Raw genomic sequence first — 22,438 nt, forward strand, 5'->3', positions numbered from 1 at the left:
GGAAAGGAAAGAAGGGGAAAGGAAAGAAGGGGAAAGGAAAGAAGGGGAAAGGAAAAAAGGGGAAAGGAAAGAAGGGGAAAGGAAAGAAGGGGAAAGGAAAGAAGGGGAAAGGAAAGAAGGGGAAAGGAAAGAAGGGGAAAGGAAAGAAGGGGAAAGGAAAGAAGGGGAAAGGAAAAAAGGGGAAAGGAAAAAAGGGGGAAAGGGGAAAGGGGAAAGGGGGAAAGGGGGAAAGGGGGAAAGGGGGAAAGGGAAAGGGGGAAAGGGGAAGGGGGAAAGGGGAAGGGGGAAAGGGGAAGGGGGAAAGGGGAAGGGGAAAGGGAAGGGGAAGGGAAGGGGGAAAGGGGAAGGGGAAGGGAAGGGGGAAAGGGGAAGGGGGAAAGGGGAAGGGGAAGGGGGAAAGGGGAAGGGGGAAAGGGAAGGGGAAAGGGGAAGGGAACCCTGCTGTACCTCTGGCTGGCCCGGGCAAACTCGATGTCCTCGTTGCCGATCATCTCCAGGTCGGACGGGGCGGACATGCTGCGCAGGAACACCGGCTGGCGCACGGCGTGGGAGATCACCTTGGCCTCAGAGGCTGACTTACAGGCTGAAGTGTTATAAAATAGAAATAATAAAGATCATTCCTAGTTCAGGAAAATATTTACAAACTGGCTTTAAAATCACTGGTGGATATCCCACTGGAAGCTGAAAGACAGCGTTGTGAAAATCCAGTCTAAGCAAGAATGTGGAACTCAGATCTGAGAATTTTCCTGTTTTCAACCCTGCTGAGAGTTAAAGATTTGGAATTGAAGGCTTCAACTCACAAACTTCCAAATGTAGCTTTAAAAAATAATAATCAGCACATGTTAAGAATTGCTTAACTTACTTAAGGGAAATTTAAAAGGACAACTGCAAGTCACTCATGTTTTCATATGAAATATGTAAACAAGAGAGTGTAGAAGTTAAAGCTCAGACATGATTAAATCTCACTACAAACAAAATACAAATCCAGCTCAGAGGATTTTCCAGTTTTCAGGTATTGGTTCAAATCAGATTTCTTTTTATTTGGTTAAGTATTTTTTCTCAGTAAATCAGGAGACTTAAGTTTAAATTGAACCTATTATTACTCAGCTTTTTATTTACCATCATTGTGGCAATCAGAAAACAAAGACTTGATTTTATTTATTTTAACAGAATTCATTTAATTTAGGGAAAAAATAGTTTAATTTAAAGCAAAAGAGGCAAAAATAAGAAATAAAAGGTAGGAAAAGCTGGTAATGAGAGATCTACCTGGAGTCTCTGCAGGGGTCCCAGATATGCTCCTGGTGATCCCAGACTGTGCTGCAATGGTCACGTGCAACAACAGCTCTGCTCTGTTCATCAAGCTCTTCACCAAGGTTTTTGTCTTTGCTAAGGGATGAGAGGTCTTCTGGATCAGTGAATTCACCTCTTGGAAAAACTTCTCCCTAGGATTACAAAAGGGAAGGAAAAGAAGCCAAGTCAATGTTTGAATGCTTTCAGAAAGGAAGTGTCACTGAGGGAAAGGTCAGCTAAACAGAACTTCTGGCCTCAGTCTGTTCTGTGCCAGCAAAGGAGAAAGCAGAAAATAGGAAAGAAATAAACAAATGATTCCTTAGCAAACACAAGGAGTTGCAGGTTAATATTAAAATATTTAGCACAGAAGTTTTTGGTAATTTAATCAGATTATTTTTTAACTCCCTGGAATTCCCCTGAAGCTGCCTAAATCTTCACTAACACCGACCTTAATGCCAGGACCACGTTCTCCAGATCGCTCCCATCAAAAGAAACTTCCTTCATTGAGCACAGGAGCTCCAGCTCCTTCATCTTGCTCTAAACAAAGGCAAGGAGAAGGATGAGCAGGTTCTGAGGAAGCAGAGTGAGGCACAAGCACCCAGAGCAGCCTCAGTGCTCACCTCATTGAAGTGGTAATCATAAAAAAAGGGGACATTGTTCTCCAGCTTCCCGTGCATGGCATCATCCACCTCGTTCTGCCACTTCTGCTCCAGCTCAGCCACACTCTGATAGAGAGACAAGAATCACACTTGTTGCTTTTAAGGTGTAGAAGGGATTTTAGAAGAAGAAATCTGAGTACATTTTGTATTTCTGTGGTGCTAAAATACATTTTTACTCCTAAAACAGGACTTCTGTTGTTTTAAATAATTTCTTTTTTACCTGCAGTTGTCTCTCCATGGCATTCAGCTTCTTAAAGGTCTCTCCCATAATTTTACAAAGTAAATCATATTCTTCAGCATGTTCCTCCTGATACTGGAAATTTATCAGGGACTGGAGAGCATCAACCAAATTGAGATGTTTAATCACACACGAAACCACCATCTCCTCCATGACTTCTGGCTGGATCACTTCCCTAGGGTTCCAGGGAAAGCCAAACTCATTAATCAAGGGTAAGAGACCAATTTGGACAATTCACATTGATAAACCATGGGATGGGATGGGATGGGATGGGATGGGATGGGATGGGATGGGATGGGATGGGATGGGATGGGATGGGATGGGATGGGATGGGATGGGATGGGATGGGATGGGATGGGATGGGAAGGGAAGGGAAGGGAAGGGAAGGGAAGGGAAGGGAAGGGAAGGGAAGGGAAGGGAAGGGAAGGGAAGGGAAGGGAAGGGAAGGGAAGGGAAGGGAAGGGAAGGGAAGGGAAGGGAAGGGAAGGGAAGGGAAGGGAAGGGAAGGGAAGGGAAGGGAAGGGAAGGGAAGGGAAGGGAAGGGAAGGGAAGGGAAGGGAAGGGAAGGGAAGGGAAGGGAAGGGAAGGGAAGGGAAGGGAAGGGAAGGGAAGGGAAGGGAAGGGAAGGGAAGGGAAGGGAAGGGAAGGGAAGGGAAGGGAAGGGAAGGGAAGGGAAGGGAAGGGAAGGGAAGGGAAGGGAAGGGAAGGGAAGGGAAGGGAAGGCTGCATTCGCAAACAAAACCCAGAGGGAAACAAGGACTCCTTACTTTATACTGGGTCTAAATTGAGGCCGAGCACGTCCAGAAATTTCCCTGAGCTTGATCATGATTCCTGGGGGCAGCCTAATCCTGGGCAGGTCAAAGTAGTGTCCAACAGGAGGCACGAGCACGTCAGAGGGGTACGTGAACTCCCTGTCCTCCTCGATGGTGAGCGGCAATGGAGAAGGGCTTGGAGTAAGGGCTGGAGAGATCACCCCGTTGGCTTCCACCTGCCACTGGCACCTGCAAAAACGAGTAAAAAAACAATAAAAAGGAATTTTTTCCCCTCTCTAATTCACCCCTCATTGAGGAAGGCACTTCAGTTGACACATTACAAAGATTAAATATGAATATTTGAAGTGTGGCTGGTACCAAGCAGAACCCAACCCTCCTTTTACTCTCCCCCACTATGTTTTGGAGAATATTCCCTCAATTTTAGGCAACACAAACTACAGGAAAAATGATCCAAACATCACCTTAAAGCACAAGACTTGAACACAAGAAGTCACTTCCCTTCAGAAAAAAACACTCAATTAAAATTGATTTTTTTTTTTTTTTACCTTTGTAAAAGTTTAGATCTTAAGAGCTCTTGACAGGTTTCTTCATCTTTGGTAATTTCTGGCCCATTGTATAAAATCCTCAGCATGGAACAGGCCAGCACAGAGAGGCCCAGGGCCAGGTCAACCAGGAATGGCAAACCTCCTGACACATCCTCTGAGGATTCCTGCAGCAGAACAGGGAGAAGTTCAAGCAACCCACCACAAAGTCCTTTCCAATAGATTCAAGATAGGAGATCATATATGAAATCTTCTAAATGTAAGATACAGCTCGATATCAATCTTAACTCCTACATATAACATGCTTAACAATTAACAGCAACTTGTAGGAACAACTCAAGACAAGAAATAAAGGATTTAAACATTATTTTCCTGAACCAAGAAAGAACAGGTGAAGTTATTTTTGGTTCAGTCACCCCAGCTTGTAGTGGGATTCAAGATTCCCTGTGTTTGATCCCAGAATCCCTCCTATGTCTTGCTCATGGACTGGAATCATTATTTCCTCAGCACTTCTCTGATTTTCAGGTGGTTACAAAGACATCCTGGAGTAGCTTCAGGAGATAGATAAGACACATTTGATAACAACTATCTCCATGGATCCCTAAGTGTAGCCATGATATTTTCTGAAAAATCCTTTCCTTAGGGTTTTTTCTCCTGAGAAGCTGAGAGGCCCCAGGAAGAAAATGTAAACAATGGTTATCTGCTGCTGTGGAATGCAACAGGTGCATCTGTGATTGGCCTCATGTGGTTGTTACTAATTAATGGCCAATCACAGTCAGCTGGCTCAGACTGGCTGAGAGTGACGAGATTTTATCATCATTCCGTTGTTTTACGATGAAATCCTTTCTTCAATTCTTTAAGTATAATTTTAATATAAAACATATATATATAATATAATATATATTATATATATATAATATAATATATATAATATAATACATATATTATATATAATATAATACATATCATAAAATAATAAATCAAACCTTCTGAAACACAGAGTCAACATTCTCATCTCTTCCCTCAGCCTAAGAGCTCTGCAAACACCAGCACACCTGAGTGTGTGGTGTGGTGTGTGAGTGTGTGCAGAGATCCCATCTCCCATCCTCAGGGATCTCTGCACCCCAAACTCATCGTCCCTCACTGCCAACACCCAATGTGTGTCACTGCCCAAACCAGCCACTGCTGGATTCCACGCCACAGTGCCGAGCTGGAATCACATTTCCCTGTGTCCTGGGGTGACGTTATGATGCTTGTATATCCCCATTCCTCTGTTCTGTGTCTTTAAGACCGGCTCTGAAGAGTGGAAGTTTTGTTTGGGTTTCTCTTATCAGGGACACAGAGACAAGTGGTACATAAGGCTGTTTTTTCACTTCCAGCTTCAGCTTGCTGCTTTTGCTTGCTCTCCTTTTCTGCTCTTGCTTCTGCTCTGCTTTCTGCCTCTGCCTATTAGCTAGTTCTAGCTAAACAGTCCACATTGCTTCCTGGACTGTTTCTCCTCTCCTGTTCCTGTGACCATCTCGAACCTGCTCTGAACTGGGAGCACCGAGGGTTCGGCTGCAGCGGCTGCCCCAGCGCCGGAGGGACTGAGAACAGAGCAACCACCCCCGACAGAGACTTTGTGATTTTGCCATCTTTCTCAGAGCGGTGTCATCGGGTATTGTTCATTTTGTGTGCTGGGGGGTGCTGTGTCTGTTAAATAAACAGGTTCTTTCCACCTCTCTCCGAGGAATTTTTTCCCAAACCGGTTGTGGGGAGGGGCCGTGTGGGTTTTGCTTTCTGGAGGGGCCCCCTCCTTTGCAGATTCTTTAACAAATTTGCCCTAAACCAGCACACCCTGGATCTGGAATGTGCTGGGGCAGCAGGAGGCAGTGGAAGCTGAGGCTGTGCCCTGGCATCCCCCTGGGTACCTGTGCTCGCACAGTGCAGGCAAAGCCCCACATGGCCTTGTCCGGGGTGTTGTGCTCGCGCCCGCTCCGCATCTCGAAGGAGAACGTGACTGTGTCTCCTTCCACCTTCAGGGGGAGAAAAGAAAACAGATTTCATGATGGAGGCAAACAAAAAGGTTTTTCACACAAGTGGTGATGACTTTCAACAACAGTTATCTGGGGGTTGTTTCTATCTCAAGATATTCTAATTTTTTTTTTCTTTTTGTAAAGGTGTCTTTTAGTGGAAAACTTAATTTTGCTGCTGGCTGACTACAGTAAAATAAAAAAATCCACCATAACTGTCAAATCAAAAGCAGAAATTATTAGTGTGTTATTTAGCCTTGATTTTCACTGTTTGTCTGCAAGAAACCAGGCAATAATTAACAATTCTCTTCCTGAAGGAAGACAGACAAGTTCTTCAATTAGAGAAATGACAACAAATTAATCAAGGAGCTTGCTAAAAGAGCAGCATCAAAACCTATGTATGAAAAATAAACCAAATTTCTTAAATGTGAACAATGGAGTTCTTGTCTGAAATTGCTTTCCAGTTTATTACCTCGATTTCTTTCTACAAAGTGTTTTTGTTATGTAAATAAGCCCAGCTTTAGCGTGGGACAATGTAGCAGCACAAAGAAATATTAAACAAAAAATCAAATCACACTGCAGAGAGTGTGAGGGGACACACTGCCAAAGCATCAAAATGCTGAGGTTTCAAGAAGTTTGAGAGATTCTTCTTAGTTTTATTACCAAAAGAACCAATGAAATTTTAAAACCCAACAGAAATGGTTGGATTTTATTTGTTATATTTGCTACTTGATATATTTGGGAGTTATTATCCAAAAAATTGATTTGAAGAGAATTTGCCTAGAACTTCTCCTAGGAGGGTGGGAGAAGAGCAATTTTAAAATCCAACAGAAATGGTTGGATTTTATTTGTTATATTTGCTACTTGATATATTTGGGGGTTATTATCCAAAAAATTGATTTGAAGAGAATTTGCCTAGAACTTCTCCTAGGAGGGTGGGAGAAGAGCAATGCCATTAGAGACTGCAGACTCAAATATCTCCATCAGGAATTCCAGGAAGACACAAAAAACAAACTCCAAGGGAAGCATCACACGGAACACAGAGCTGAGTTTAAAGTTCTCCCCCAAGGACACAACAGTTCACTGAGCAGGGATCTCATCATGGATAACTGTACATTAAAAGCTTGGAATGCATAGCCATGAGGGTAAAAGGGGCTGGGCATGGTTTCCAAAGGGGGTTTGCTATGGGAAAAAGGGGGATGGGAATACTGTACCTTCACTAAGTCCTTGGGCCACCCCGTTCCTAAGACACTACGGCTGCCATATCCCAGTGTATTGCCTCCATACTCAGCAACCTTCCTACTGTTTGTGCTAGGACCAGCATAGATCACCAACTTCAAAACATAAAATACACTGTTAGACTGTAAGAGAAAAACAAGAAAACCTAATAATAATAATAATACTTAGCACTTCCACCGCGCCTTCGACTCTCGAAGCGCTCCATGCACGTGAACCGACCCTCACGGGCTCGGTGAGGGCAGCAGGGTTAAGTATTATTATCCCCATTTTACAGATGGGGAAACTGAGGCACACAGCAGAGCAGGAGCAATCCTGACTGCCAGCCCTGAGGCAGAGAACAAACTCCTACCCTAGCAGAGAGGGGCTGATCCAAATCCCAGCAAAGGCAAAGTTTTGGCATGACTTTGGTGGGATTGGGGTTTTTTGGATGAGTTCAATATTAATGTCACCCATTACTGATTAAAGATATTCCAATTAGTTATTTATGAGCATCAGGACTTGCTCTATGCCAAAGAATAAACAGCAGCACTCAAGCAAGAAGCACAAGCAGCTAATACAAAGTGGGTAAGTGCTATTGGTTGTTTTCTTAAAATTAAAATATTTGTTCCTATTAACCCAGGTAAACAAGATCTTTATTATCAGGGAAAAAGGAACATCGCCAGCTCTGCCAGTTTAAACCAACTGTGCTGATCAAAGGAGGCAGCTGGATTAAAATTTGGAAAATAAAGGAAAATTGAACATGAATAAAAATGAGAAAAGTCAAACTTGGACAGTCTAGCCAGCCTGAATTTTTTTTAAAAAAACCAGAATTTCTGAGGGGAAAAACCAACCCAAACCACCCCCCAATCCCTGGAGCCTCCCACCCTTGTCCCATGGCAGAATTCCCACATTTTTGGAGGGAATTCCCTCAGTGCAGAGGTGCTGAGCTGGCCCTTGCTTACCTTGTCATAATCGTACTGGGAGGAGCATCTGTTGTCAAATCTGAGGTACAAGCAGCGGGCCCCTGGGATGTGCACGGTCTCCTTGAATTTATAGTTATCCCTGACAGGATGCACTGTCTCCACAGTCTTGCCAGCAGCCCAGGGAGCAGGGATCTTCAAACCAGTCAGGAATCCTGGCTCTTCCTTCTCTTCCAGCATCCTGAAATTACAGTGAGAAATTGGGCCTAAAATACAGCACAGAGATTTCTGTCATTCAATAAATTACATTAAATTCACCTCTCAGTATTGACACAGAGACAAGGAACTGACTCCTGGTTTTAGACATTACTGTATTGAGGGGATTCATGTATTACATCTATTATCATCATTATTCATGCATTTCATATATTCTTATACAGAAAAAATCCCATTATCATGAATTCTTTAGTATTGCAAATTCTCCAATGCTGCAAATAGGCATTTTTATTTGATTTTAGCTGTTTGTTTCTGTTCCTATGCAGGAGCTGGGAAACTTTGAGCTGAGACACAGCATTTAAATGCAGGAGTTAAAAATGTTATTTCTCTGTAAATTAAACCATTTAATAGCTTTGCAATGGTTTTAATTCTGTATCTCACGCTGCCAGAGCAATTTACATTTTCTCCTGATGGTCCTCCCTAGCCTAATTTATTGTGAGAGAAACATTTAGATTTAATTTCTAATGCTTGAAATGAGGAAAAAAACAGACCAAACCATACTCTGTGTAAACAACCTGAAGTTATTAATAGTTTAATTCTATATACAGAACAAAATTTGGAACTAAGTGCCTTTTGCAAAAGCTCATATAAAACTGAGACAGCCTTAGAAATCATTCCAGCACACCTTTAAAAATGAATTCAAACTAAAAACTGCTGCTTTATCCCACAGCAATGGTCAAATAGACATTATAGCTCAGCTTATCCCATGAAAAGACCCAAATGTAAAGAAAATCACCTCTCATCAGGTAACTGCTTCCCTTTCTGCTCTGGAGCACAACTGGGGGAACTGTTCAGTTCTGAGAAAACTGGAGACTGGGTTTTAAGCAGCAGTGCAGTCTGTGGCCCAAAATACACAGTGTTAGGGACATGCAAACTGTAAAGCATTTTAAGAGCTCATTATTGAAATCATTAACAATGACTGTTGTTATTGACAATAAATCATGACTGAGTAGCTCGTGGAGCAGTCAAACTGAACATTCAGCATCAGCAGCTTGGGCAGCTGTTGAGGAGCTCTGAACTCTGCTGTGGATGAGTGTCTGAGGAAGCTGAGCAGGCTTTGGAGGCTGAAGGCCCCAGGGGGGCACAGAGCCCGTACCTGGCTGGTGTAAAGCACCAGCTGCACCAGCTGAGGCATCAGGGCATCAGCCATGGTCAGGGTCTGCAGGTTGGGGTGCATCAGGGATGTCAGCAGCACGGGCAGCAGGTGGCCAAGCATGGTGGCCTTGGTGATCTGCTCCAGGCCTTTCAACCTGGAAGGAGAGCCAAAGTTACACAGGAACAACTCTTCCCATAGAGCAGCACTTCTGCTTGCAGTCACTTCTGTTTCATCTTGTAACAGCAACTCGAAAATCCAGCAGAGAATGTTTGCATTATATTAACAAAATCCCCAAAACAATCTTGAAACCACTACAATTTCTCCCAAGTGCCAGTGACCTTGAATTGCTGACAATTTTTACTGAACAATCTGAGAGCAGAGACAGTAAATCAACAGTTTAATAATTACTCAGAGAAGGATAAGCTCCCCTGGGCACAGGATGAAAGTCCCCATCAAACACAAATGCACCAGTGTGGATATCAGCTCCCAGCACATGGAGCTCAAAGGACTTGAAAAGGATCTGCAGCTACAAAAATATATTTGAACACGAACTCATATGAAAATATCACCCAGGAATTGTGTGCTGTCAATAAACACAACTAATCTTGCAGGCACAGAGAAGCAGAAAGTGAAACCTGGAACACAGCTGGGACAGGGAGCCGTTTGTTTGAGGAGAGAAAAGTTGGCAGCTTTTGTTTCCACCCCATTCCCAAGGTGGATTTTTAAGAGGAGGGGAGACAGGGAAGGGCAGGTGATGGAATATGTGGGATTTAAAACAACACCCAGGGATTGTCATGGATAAATATCTAATCCAGCTACTGGGGATGTAATAATCAGAAATATAAAAATAAACAGATTGTTCTAGTTTATAGGAGTATTCCCAGCTAATTACAGTTTATTTCCAGGTATCCTACTCATAAATATCATTATAACTGATTATAATCTTCTCAATTTGAGGTTGCTACAGAAATATCAACCTACAGATGATCAGCACTGACACAGAGAGTGATTCTAAATTCTCCACCAGCTGAGTGCAGGAAGAAACAGTTCCTGTGCATTCAAAGCTCAAATCTGAAGTGATAAAGAATAATTAATGCTAACTGTGCTTGCACAATAAATCACAAAGAGCAGCAGCTCCCTGTTTCCAAATGAGGATCCTCCCACTTGTCTTACCTTTGCTCCCTGTCAGAAATGTCACTGTTAATTAGTGCTGTAGTGACTTGTTGCAGCATTTCCAAGACTTCATCACATCCTGTGAGAATTTGTGTGGCAAGAGACAAAATGCTGGTCTTGAGTTCCTAAGTAAAAAAAAAAAAGAGTTACAGGATACTTCAATTCTTAGAGAATCCCCCCAAAAAAAGGACAACAGAACAAAAAAGATGGATTTCCAAATGAAAAGAATGATAATGTGACCTGGCAGGCCTGCAGCAGGAGATTCATCCAAGACTTAAATTTGATTAATGTTAAAGTGCTGGGAGAAACTAGGTGCATGTTTTACAGGATGCACATCCAGTTTCTAGAGGGAAGGAAGCCCCAAGTCCAGCACAGGAGCTGAGAGCCAGCCAAGGCACAGCACTGGTGCCAATGTCCTAGCAGGGATGGGCAGCACTGCAGAGAGAGAAACTGAACAACGAACACGGCATCAACAGCAAGACAACAAAAACACTCCAATATTCAGCATTTACTCCATGAGCCTGAACAAATCACTCCCACCTGCAGCAGCTCACAAACACACACAGCCCCAAAGAGCAGCAGGGAAAACTGGCCTAGCAAAATACCAGAAATTCAGAAATCAATTCCATTAGGGAAGTATTATTATTATTATTATTATTATTATTATTATTATTATTATTATTGTTGTTGTTGTTGTTGTTGTTATTGTTATTGTTATTGTTATTATTCCTGCACTCCAGGGCAAACCTGGGGGTTGGATGAAGCAGTGTGAAATGCAGCATTGTAATAAACTTCTACCAAGCAAAGCCTGTCCTCTAACAGCTTCCTTGCCACAAACTTTAGTCTCTCTATTTCAGATAAATGATGGAAGTGGTTGTACACAAGCTTTGTTTAAACTGTAAAAATGCAATAGCCAGGTAAGGCAAATAAATTCCTTTTCTATTTATTTAATCTTTTTTTTTTTCAAGGGCCACCTGAGTGATTTGGAAAGGAAAAAGTGTCTGGGGTAACATGTCCAGGAAAGGAAATTCCCGTGCCAGGAATCCTTCCAGCACATACTAATTAAAATCTACTTAAAATCTCATTATACATGTATTTAGGAAGGGAAGTTTCTGCTCTCACTAGTAATAGGGAATGCAAGCTGGAATCCTGAGCACAGAATAACTGCAGATTTTACTCTGGACTGGATTTTTCCCTGATCTCCAGTTATTTAACTCTACCAAAAGGGAAAGAACCAGCAGCAAACAGCAAATGCACTGCAGGAACAAGGCGTCACAGGCACACTGACAGGAGAGAGCCATACTAGAATAAAACTTGGTGTTTACCTGTACCTTCAATGTCTCTCCCTGCAAGGAGCTGTCACTGTCATCATTGTCATCAGGTTTAATCAGAATAGTGTTACTGAGGAGGTGGTTCTGCACAGCCATCAGGTACCGCAAGCACGAGGACGCAGCCTTGAACACAAATAAGTAAAACTTTGCATTATCCAAACCCTTCATCAACCCTGAGCCAGGCAAGCCTCAGACTTGGAAGTTAGAGAGAGGAAAAAAAAAAGGTTGAGGAAGAAGAAAATAAAGAAGAAAGAAAGAATTGTATAGATTTAAGGAAAGAAACTTATTGAAGTTGGAGGGAGACGACCCACCTTGCGTTGGTCAGCATCGACTCCACTTTATTCATCAATCAGGCACCTTTTATAACAGTGTTAATTCACTTCATGCATATTGCAAAATCTGAGCTCACAATAGGTCAGAGATAACACACCAACTCCTCCTTATGTTTCCAATACCAAGATTTGGGTTCTCAAAATTATTCTTGCTTTCCCAAAACAGCCAAAGATAGAACATCCACTTGTTATGAGAAAGCTGCCTGAGAACTCTGATGTGCAAGGCTCTCAAGGCCTTCATGTTTGTCACTTTTACCTGTAATTAAAAATAACCTGAGAACCTCTGCTGTTCACAGAAGCAGGCTGTGAGAACCTGCTCCTCACAGCTGCCTTCTGAGCCATCCCTGAAAAAATCTCCAACAGAAACTGGTTGCAAAATGTCAATTTTGTGAAGTAACTCACAAAAATTTAGAGAGGCAGCATAACTTTGTTCAGGTCTGGAATATTACAGCAATATTCAGGAGCTCTAAGGATTGATTAATTCTGAAAAGATTGTGCCACCAGAGAGAAATGTAACTCCCACTGCTGAAGGTGATGGTTCCATGCCACTCCTCCTTCCCCACATCCTGTCCCCTCCCAGGGTTTTTATGGAAGCTCAACCTGCCTGTCCCAGGGAGCTGATCCTGCTGCAAACACCTGCCCAAGGTTTTACCATCAAATGGCAGCTTGAACTCATTCCTGTCTGTCACTGGTGGCTCTTTCAGCCTGAATGAACCACAACACACAACTGCATCTTTGATTCTTTAACTGTGTTGAAGACTGAGACCCACAAACTTTGCTTAAACTGAACAGCAACCAGAAAATAAATCCATATATAAATCCATTCCAGCATTACTGAATAACTTCCTTTGCTGAGAGAAATTATTCTTGAATAATTTAAATATTGAGATCCACAAACTTTGCTTAAACTGAACAGCAACCAGAAAATAAATCCATGTATAAACCCATTCCAGCATTACTGAGTAACTTCCTTTGCTGTGAGAAATTATTCTTGAATAATTTGAATATTGAGATCCACAAACTTTCCTTAAACTGAACAGCAACCAGAAAATAAATCCATGTATAAACCCATTCCAGCATTACTGAAGAACTTCCTTTGCTGTGAGAAATTATTCTTCTCCTCCCTGCACAGCACAAACAAAAGACAATTCTTCTCCTGGGTTTGTTAAAGTTTCACCTCCTTGTTCTCAGTGAAGAGGATGGATTCAAGGAGGAAAAGAAGCCAAAGGCAGAGATACTTTTATCCAAACACATTTTACTTACAGGCACAGTTGAAAGAAGCCTTTGAAAGTCATCTTTAGATACAGTTTGGCACTTGGTGATTAAGACACAAGATTCTCGGACAACAATCTTGAGGATGTAGTGCAAGAGCTCATCATTGAGTCTTCAGGAGAGGCAAGAGAGGTGGAAAATGTAAATCATTAATTATTGTGCATTAATTATTGTGCATTTTGTACAGCTCAGCTCACTCTGCAACTGGATCCCAAATATGGGAAACCTAAAAAGGATCAAACTTCAAATTCAGGCACAAAATACCCCAAGGCTGGAATGTTTAACAAGTTCAACAGATTTCCAAGGGTTTGTGCACTGTGCTGATGTAAATCTGATTTCTTATGGTTCATATAAAACACTCCTCCCAACTTGAACAGGTACTTGAGACTGGCACCTATGGTATACAGAGAAATGCTATAAAATCATATTTCTGAAATTATCATTCAAATTTACCAATAACATGGCAAAGAACAAGAAATTCCAAACCCAGGCTGGGTACAGAAGCATCCAAAGTTTACCCTAAAACATCAAATCTCTCCCTCACCCTAATGAAACTTTCCCCCACAGACACAAACAACATTCAGGAGCACACCAAGCAATTCCAGAAGTTCGTGCAAGTTCACCTGAAGCAAATAACAGAAAAATACCCTATAAACTGAGGCTTTTTACCTATAGTGATCATCATCTTCACTCCCAAATCTGTTGTTCTGCAGCTGCTCAGCCAGGTTGGTCAGGATAACATCCCGGAGCTGGGAGAGGCCGCTGTTCCTCTCTCCTGGAAGGGAAATGAATTTTGCAAAGCTGCATTTACAGAAAGGATTTTGTTTCCCCAATAGCTCACTTAACACAGGCTGGAGCTCAGGAATGGCTGCACTCCCAGGGGGAGCAGAGCTGCTGGCCCAGAATGGGAGAAATTTCCCTGCCCATGGCATTGGGAAAATTGGGAATTCCCAGCACTGAGCTGCAACATTTTCCTGTGAAGTAACAAATGACTGAGCATCAGCTGCTTCAAGGCCAGATTCCCATTTCCTGGTGAACTCAAGGGCATCATTCCCCCTCCACTGGGGTCTAACATCACCTCTGATTATTTGCAAATATTCCTTTTCCCCACCTGAGCTACCCTAGGCCATGCAGCCTTTTGGAGCATCCCATAATCTCCTACAAAAGCAGAGCAGTGCTCAATACCCCACACTGCTCTCCCCCTAAGCTTGAGGTGTATTTTCATTTTTTGTTCTCAGAAAAACCCCACTCTCACCTGGCAATGAGACATTCTCACCTTCAGTTAAGACCAATTTCAATAAATTATTGATTTCTGCTTCTCCAGGATACAGGATATTTAAACCAGAGCTAAGGAAGAAATAAAACCATGCATTACTTGATGGATTTAGAAGTGAGCAAAACCATTTCAGTGGACTTGTGACAATGGCACCACACACTCAGCATCTGATGGAACATTTACAATGTCTGTGTAAAGGTTTAGAAGAATATCCTCCACATTTTAACATCAATATTAGGACATAAGCAGCTGTTTTCTCCAAGAATCTCTTGTAATCAATTATATTTTATTGTTTAGGTCCCAAAGCTTCTCCAAGAGCTATCAGCACAATCAGTTTATAAGAAACAGAGATGTCAGGAAAAATGAAGATGGCTCAGAGAAAACCCCCAAAAACTCAGGTGATGGGGAAAGAGCTGAGGCTTCTCTGTGCTAAGAACAGTGGAAAATACAAATAATCAAGGAATCACTGCTGCTACAGTTTTGCACTTTTTGGAGACTGGCTCTGTACAAGTCTTAGTTTAAGCTCCACAGAGGATTCTGGAAGGAGCATTTCAGGAACACCCCAGCTCTGCAGAAACATTCCAGGTGGAGACTTTTTCCCTCCAACTTGTGATGAACTCTGTCCTTTCTGTGTGAATTCCCCCCCTGAGATCACAATCACTTCAAAGGAGCACTTCATGCCTGTGTGAAGTGCTGGAATCATTATGCAACTTTGCCATTTCCTTTCCCTTTTCTTTTTCAGTAACAGAAAAGAAAACTGAGATGTTTTTCAGCTTCACACTGTGAGCAGGGATTAGTGCAGCCTCCTTCCCTCTGGCTCATGCTGATCCACTGTGATAGAAACCTCAGGAAAAGTTATCACACATTGCCAGCTCCCTGTGAGGGCACCACAAGCCCCCAAGGAGGGCACAGGAGGGAGGAAACATCACCCAGTGCCCACCCTGGGGCTGCTTCACAAGGCACAGGAACACACAGGAGTTACACTTTTCCCTGTCAGAAAGCACAGGTAATCCTTCTGAGCCAAACTATTCTTCACTCAAGGGTTGCACAGAGCCACAGAAATTCAGAATGTTGTGATTCACACCAAGAAAATTCAGGTTGATCTTGAAAAGATTTTGTTCTCAGCCTCTGGAGCACTTCCCAGTGGCAAATGCAGGTTCTGTTTGTCCTTGGCACACTGAGCCAGCATTCCTTGGCCCTGAGGTTTCCATTATCTCCTTTTCAGGAGATACAAGCACACTTCTTTTTTTCCCCTGGGCCTTCAGTCTCAGAGCATTGCTCAAGGATCATTAACCCCTCAGGATCATTAACCCCTCAGGATCATTAACCCCTCAGGATCATTAATTCTGCTTCTCCTGATGTTCCTTTTGCTCAGGAGAACTCCAGTGTTACACTGAGGTAAGAGCTGCCAACACCAGCAGTGCCTTTCCCTGAACACCACAGCAGCCAAATAAGGAACTCATTCAAAGAAACTCTGCTTGAATTTAGCAATTATTTTATAATAAATATTTTTAAAAATACTTAAGAAAGCAAGTAAAAATGAAACAAAGTAAAAGAAAGTAATTACTACTTGTTTTTTCATCAAGACCAACACACTGTATCTCTTCTCCCACAGACACAAATTGAAATAATTTTACCATATTATGTCTTAAAATCCATCACACTACATTTCCTCATATTAATGTAAAATTAAACTAAATACAATGTGAGTGTTCACCTGGCACTGTTTTTCAAAGAAACTAAATTCTAAGTTAAGTTGATATTCACCTAATAGCCAGACAAACTTCCTTCTGGATTTCAGAGCAGATCTGATCCCTTGGGGCCATCAGTAACTGCCACAGCAACAGCCCAGACCTTCTGACAATGTCTCTGTTCCTTTCAGTTTGGGGGCTGAAGAAAAATTTAAAAACCACCTAAGAAAAATTAAAGACAAAAGTATTAATACTAAAAATATACACATTAATATTAACTTATTTTCTGCAGTCAGTTTTTCCGCTATTTTTCAAACTGTATTTCAAACTATTTGTGTGGGTCTAGAAGTCTGAGTCAGAATCTGATTTTGAATCAAAAAATGGAGGGAGGGAAATACAAAGAAAGAACGTAATACAATACATTATATATTGTAATATAATATGTGTAATGTAATATAATGCAATATAATGTAATATAATGTAATGTAATATAATGCATTATAAATTGTAATATAATATGTGTAATGTAATATAACGCAATGTAATGTAATGTAATGTAATGTAATGCAATATAACGCAATATAATGTAATATAATGTAATGTAATATAATGTAATGTAATATAACGCAATATAATGTAATGTAATGTAATGTAAAGTAACGTAATGCAATGTAATGTAATGCAATATAACGCAATATAATGTAATATAATGTAATGTAATATAATGCATTATATATTGTAAAATAATATGTGTAATGAAATATAACGCAATATAATGTAATGTAATGTAATGTAATATAATGTAATGTAATGCAATATAATGTAATATAATGTAATGTAATGTAATATAATGTAATGTAACGCAATATAATGAAATGTAATGTAATGTAATGTAACGTAATGCAATGTAATGTAATGCAATATAACGCAATATAATGTAATATAATGTAATGTAATGTAATGTAACGTAATGTAATGTAATGTAATGTAACGTAATGTAATGTAATGTAACGTAATGCAATGTAATGCAATATAACGCAATATAATGTAAAATAATGTAATGTAATGTAATGTAATGTAATGTAACGTAATGCAATGTAATGTAATGTAATGTAATATAATGTAATGTAATGTAATATAATGTAATGTAATGTAATGTAATATAACGCAATATAATGTAATGTAATGTAATGCAATATAATGTAATGTAATGTAATGTAATGTAATGTAATGCAATATAACGCAATATAATGTAATGTAATGTAATGTAATGTAATATAATGTAATATAATGTAATGTAATGTAATGTAATGCAATATAACGCAATATAATGTAATGTAATATAATGCATTATATATTGTAATATAATATGTGTAATGCAATATAACGCAATATAATGTAATGTAATGTAATATAATGTAATATAATGTAATGTAATGTAATATAATGTAATGTAATGTAATGCAATATAACGCAATATAATGTAATGTAATGTAATATAATGTAATATAATGTAATGTAATGTAATATAATGTAATGTAATGTAATGCAATATAACGCAATATAATGTAATGTAATGTAATGTAATATAACGCAATATAATGTAATGTAATGTAATGTAATGCAATGTAACGCAATATAATGTAATGTAATGTAATGTAATGTAATATAACGCAATATAATGTAATGTAATGTAATGTAATGTAATATAATGCAATATAATGCAATGTAATGTAATGCAATGTAACGCAATGTAATGTAATGTAATGTAATGCAATATAATGTAATATAATCTAATATAATGTAATGTAATGTAATATAATGCAATATAATATAATATAATATAATATAATATAATATAATATAATATAATGCAATATAATATGTATAATGCAATATAATATAATGTAAAATAATATCATATAATATAATATATTACATATATTATATATTATTACAATGTAACACAATATATTATTATGTAATATAATGTAATATAATATGTATAATGTAATTATATATTATAATGCAATATAACCTCTCTGTGTTTTATTTTAATCTATAGAGATTGTATTTAAATTAGGACTCTTAAAGGAATATATAAAATATTGCAAAGCCACTGCTAAACCAACTTCCATTACATGGATTCCAATGGAGAAAAAAAATAAAATTAAATAAAAATGAAACCAATGGTTGCCTGTACTCCAAACCAAGTTTTTCACTTTTCCATGTGAGTTTTGAAGCCCATTTCAGGTTGTGTACCTGGAAGACAACGAGGATGCAGCGGATGATGCAGGTGTCCCCATTGACCATGGCCTTCTCCATGATGTCACAGATGCTGCTCAGGTGATGGGCTTCAATGGGATGCTGCTTGCCCAAGAAATTGCTGATGGGGAGGTTGCTGCTGGCTGCCAGGAGGTTGAGCTGGTGGATGCACATGGCACCAACATGGTGCAGTAACTGGTTAATCACCTCATTTGTGCTTGTGGCATCCCCTGCAAGGACAGCAGAGTTCAAATGTCTGTAGACACAGACTGGATTATCAGCCTTTGCTTCTAAAATGCAATAAATCAACTTCAGGGCATAAAAGGATTACCCAAATCACCTTTTTATTGTGCTGAAGGCAGCAAGAATCTGGAATCTTCCCCACATCTCACGTTGTACTTTTCCCTCTCTTAAAGGAAAGCTAAACCATGACCAATATTTACAACTCTTCAGGAATTAACTCAGCTGTTAACAGCAAGGCAGTTTCTGTCTGTTTGTTCTCTGCCACTCCCCTGTTTCAGCTCCCCTTTGTACAAAGTGCTGACTCCTGGGCTCCCCTCACCTTTGGGCTCTGCGATGACGTGGCTCACTCCCAGCCTCTGGCACACACAGTGGAATGCCTGGTTCCCAGGATTGCACCACTGATCAATATAATCATTGGAGCACGTCCAGATCATGTTATTCATTGTATCATAACAAGCACCTGAGAGAAGGAAAATATTTCACGCATCAATTTAGCAGAAAACCAGACTGAAGCATCTTTATAGACATCATAAACCCAAACTATTTGCTTTAAAAGTTTATTTTACCCCACCCCAGTGCAGAGTTGCTGGCTGCAATTTCAATCCCAGGTGGATCATTTAGGATGTGAAGGACTGACAGATTCCTTACCAAGCCCTGGCACCAGAGCCCCCCGTCCGAGCGAGCTGCCCGCAGCGTCGATGAGATCTGCCCTGCTGGTGAACTGCCCGTCCGAGATGTTGAACACCAGGCTGGAGGCAAGAACTGCACACAAACACAGCTCCAATCAATCAATTCCTGAGACATTTATTGCACCCCACACAGCCAAGGACTCCCAGTCTGCCACTGTGGGATCTCAGCACCTCAGGACTGAGGTGTCACCGAGAGCACCCTTGGGGGGCTCGGCAGTCCTGGAATGTTCCAGAAGTGTCTGGGGGCTGGACTTTGATCCTACACAGGAGACGACACCTGTATGAGGACAGGAGGGTTTCACCGGGGTGAATGGTGAAGGGATAAGTTAATTAGAGAGTGAAACACAGGGTTTAGGATTTCTGTACAGGGGGGTTTAGAGAAGTAAGATGGAGGAATTGGGGCGTGTCCTGTCCTTCTTCTTCTTCTTCTTCTCCTCCATCTTCTGTGGTGATGTTGGCACTTTGGGATTGGTCATTACTAAAAGTGCACTGGGCAATAAGGGTGAAAGGTATTGGGGAAAAATGATAAATATTGTACATGTAACTTTGGGTATAAAGATAGGTGACCGCCCGGAGGGCAGGGAGTGTGCTCATGGCTGGCTGCTGAGCAGAGCTCTGTCGGGCCGAGAGAAAATCTTTCAGATAAACAATTAATAAACACCGAGACCGAGAAAAGAACTGAAGCCTCTTCTCGTTCTTTGATACATGGGCTGCCCCAAGGCCACCCCGGGCCTTTCCAGGCCACCCAAACAGCCGAAAACCGGACATGCCACCAATGGCCCTGACTTACTTTTCAAGGAGGACAAAGCGCTGGTGCCCCCGAAGAGCGAGCGCGTGGCCGAGCTGCCCGAGCCCCCCGGGGGTGGCACCAGCATCACCAGGTAGGTGCCACAGGTGTAGATTGGGGTCTTCCTCAGCATCTTCAGGGGCAGCCCACAGCTCGTGTTGGCAGCTGCAATGTGCACCAGAGAAAGGTCACAAACTGCACCTCTGCAGGACAAGGCAGAGCTCTGCTCGCGGCTTCAAAGGAATCCCTATTTACAAGGTTTGTTAAGAAAGTTCTACAGAATTCCAGAATGGTTTGGATCGAGATCATCCCATTCCAATCTTCACCCCTTCCATGAGACCAGGTTGCTCAGAGCTCCATGAACCTGGCCTTGAGCATTTCCAGGGATTGAGGCATCCATGACTTCTCTGTGGCCTCCCAACCTCACACATCCAATCCCCACAAGGCTACAGAGTTTCATTGGGTTATTCAACATCCAATCCCCACAAGGCTACAAAGAATTTCATTGGGTTATTCAACATCCAATCCCCACAAGGCTACAGAGTTTCACTGGGTTATTCAACATCCAATCCCCACAAGGCTACAGAGTTTCACTGGGTTATTCAACATCCAATCCCCACAAGGCTGCAAAGATTTTCATCGGGTTATTCAACATCCAATCCCCACAAGGCTACAAAGAATTTCATTGGGTTATTCAACATTCAATCCCCACAAGGCTGCAAAGAATTTCATGGGTTATCCAACTAACAGAAACAACTTCCAACTAAAATAAATAAAAAATTAGGTATAACCAAAACTATTAAGAATTGTGTGGTGATAATTACATTGAAAGCACTTGGAGCCAAATGGTCTCCTCACATATAGATATCACTTGAGATTCACTATGCATTTACTATTTTAAGTTCTCCTGCTCCTCATGAAACGTAGACAGCCCAAATGATCTCCTTCCTGCAACAGCTGATCAACACTTTTTGAGTGCTGACTCAAGAATTAGCCAAGAATAGCCACTTACTCTCCTTTTTCTGCAGCACTTGAGTTGTTAAATGGCAAAACACAACCTTTAAAATAGCTCTCTGAGCTAACTCCTTGCCAAATTCCCTGGAAGCAGAGCCATTTCATGTATAATTTATTTTTATGGAAATACTTTCAATTGTTTCAAATTGAAGAAAGAAAACCCATGTACTTGTGAAGGAAGAAGAGAAATAATTCAAGATAAACTGAAAAAAATCTTCAGAGAAATCTAACAAAGCTCCAGGTCATCCTGAAAGCCATCAATGCAGCTCAGTCAAGATTCCCTCATTAACTTTGGTTGTTTCCATAAAAGAATACCCAAACATTGTGCAGATAACCTAAAAAAGTGCAAAATCACCTAAGATTTGTAATATTCCAGTGACTGGTGAAGCAATAATTCCATTTTCTAACCTGCAGGCCATTTTTACACACCAATTAGAAGCCCAGCTGAGCTGCAAGCAGAGAAATGCAACTACCACATTCCCCAAAATAATACAATAATGGAATTGGAAAATTCTTCCAAATTTTCCATCCCTAAACTTCTTATTTTCCATCCCTAAAGTTTCCTCACAATCCTAATTCACCAAAGGAACTCGTAATTCCAGCATTAAGCAGATACTTATTTGTGAGGATCTTCCAACTACGGATTTGGGGGAAAAAAAGATAAAAATGAGGGGGTTTTTTTAAAACCTGTGCTAAGAGGTGAGTAATAAGCAGGATGGACGCTGTGTGAGGTAAGAAATGAAAAGTGAAGTGTTTCTGACCTGCCTGGTCCTCCTTGAGGGTGTTGGAGATGGTGGAGCCGGTGAGAGCAGCCAGGGTGGCCGAGGGGGAGGCGCGGTACCGGGACAGGCGGCTCAGCAGCATCTCATTGATGCTCTTGGCAGATTCCCCCTCTTTCCTCATCAGGATAATTCTTTCCTGCAGAGGATTTGCTATACAAATGCCATTTTCTACCTGGTGAAATGGAGGGAAAAAAATACTTTAGATGTTGGAATCCGTAGGTCAGAGATCACCTGAATAATATCAGGCAGGAAGATGAAGCGACTTGCAAAAACAAAGTTCTGAAAGCAAGACAGGAATATTTTTTTGTTTGTGACTTCATGGTTCAATAGAATAATTTAATAGAAGATACCTAACATCTTAGAAGATATCCTATTAAATATCTCAATTTATGCTTGTTTTTAAAGACAGAATTGCTTGTCTAAACTTGAGTTTATTTAGGGAACTCTGTTTAAAAAGATATAATCCTCTTGTATTTTCTTAGTGGTGTTTCACTTGCAAATCATTTGGCTCAATCCTTTTTCCAGGCAAAAAGTGTGAGCAATGATTTCTTCAGCCCAT

The 22,438-nt window shown here is 40.8% G+C and overlaps 1 protein-coding gene across 4 annotated transcripts in view; it reads right to left on the reverse strand.

Annotated features, from left to right (window-relative positions):
- HECTD4 (HECT domain E3 ubiquitin protein ligase 4) overlaps positions 1 to 22,438 on the reverse strand; it is an 82,415-nt gene that overhangs the window by 35,248 nt on the left and 24,729 nt on the right. The window contains exons 8-30 of one of the 4 annotated variants that reach the window (XM_074554638.1): positions 21,859 to 22,051; positions 20,087 to 20,248; positions 19,256 to 19,369; positions 18,927 to 19,067; positions 18,362 to 18,594; positions 16,176 to 16,321; positions 14,409 to 14,479; positions 13,802 to 13,907; positions 13,124 to 13,244; positions 11,529 to 11,651; positions 10,198 to 10,322; positions 9,025 to 9,178; positions 8,665 to 8,765; positions 7,695 to 7,893; positions 6,729 to 6,848; positions 5,413 to 5,517; positions 3,506 to 3,669; positions 2,955 to 3,188; positions 2,170 to 2,362; positions 1,911 to 2,015; positions 1,739 to 1,827; positions 1,267 to 1,442; positions 448 to 583 (exon numbers count right to left, since the gene is read on the reverse strand). In XM_074554638.1, coding sequence (XP_074410739.1) covers positions 448 to 583; positions 1,267 to 1,442; positions 1,739 to 1,827; positions 1,911 to 2,015; positions 2,170 to 2,362; positions 2,955 to 3,188; positions 3,506 to 3,669; positions 5,413 to 5,517; positions 6,729 to 6,848; positions 7,695 to 7,893; positions 8,665 to 8,765; positions 9,025 to 9,178; positions 10,198 to 10,322; positions 11,529 to 11,651; positions 13,124 to 13,244; positions 13,802 to 13,907; positions 14,409 to 14,479; positions 16,176 to 16,321; positions 18,362 to 18,594; positions 18,927 to 19,067; positions 19,256 to 19,369; positions 20,087 to 20,248; positions 21,859 to 22,051 — 3,311 coding nt within the window. Of the gene's footprint in view, positions 1 to 447; positions 584 to 1,266; positions 1,443 to 1,738; positions 1,828 to 1,910; positions 2,016 to 2,169; positions 2,363 to 2,954; positions 3,189 to 3,505; positions 3,670 to 5,412; positions 5,518 to 6,728; positions 6,876 to 7,694; positions 7,894 to 8,664; positions 8,766 to 9,024; positions 9,179 to 10,197; positions 10,323 to 11,522; positions 11,652 to 13,123; positions 13,245 to 13,801; positions 13,908 to 14,408; positions 14,480 to 16,175; positions 16,322 to 18,361; positions 18,595 to 18,926; positions 19,068 to 19,255; positions 19,370 to 20,086; positions 20,249 to 21,858; positions 22,052 to 22,438 lie in introns of all 4 variants that reach the window. The other 3 variants (XM_074554636.1, XM_074554637.1, XM_074554635.1) reach the window with 3 other exon arrangements.

The sequence above is a fragment of the Zonotrichia albicollis genome, chromosome 18 (assembly GCF_047830755.1).
Source record: "Zonotrichia albicollis isolate bZonAlb1 chromosome 18, bZonAlb1.hap1, whole genome shotgun sequence".
Classification (NCBI taxonomy): Eukaryota; Metazoa; Chordata; class Aves; order Passeriformes; family Passerellidae; genus Zonotrichia; species Zonotrichia albicollis.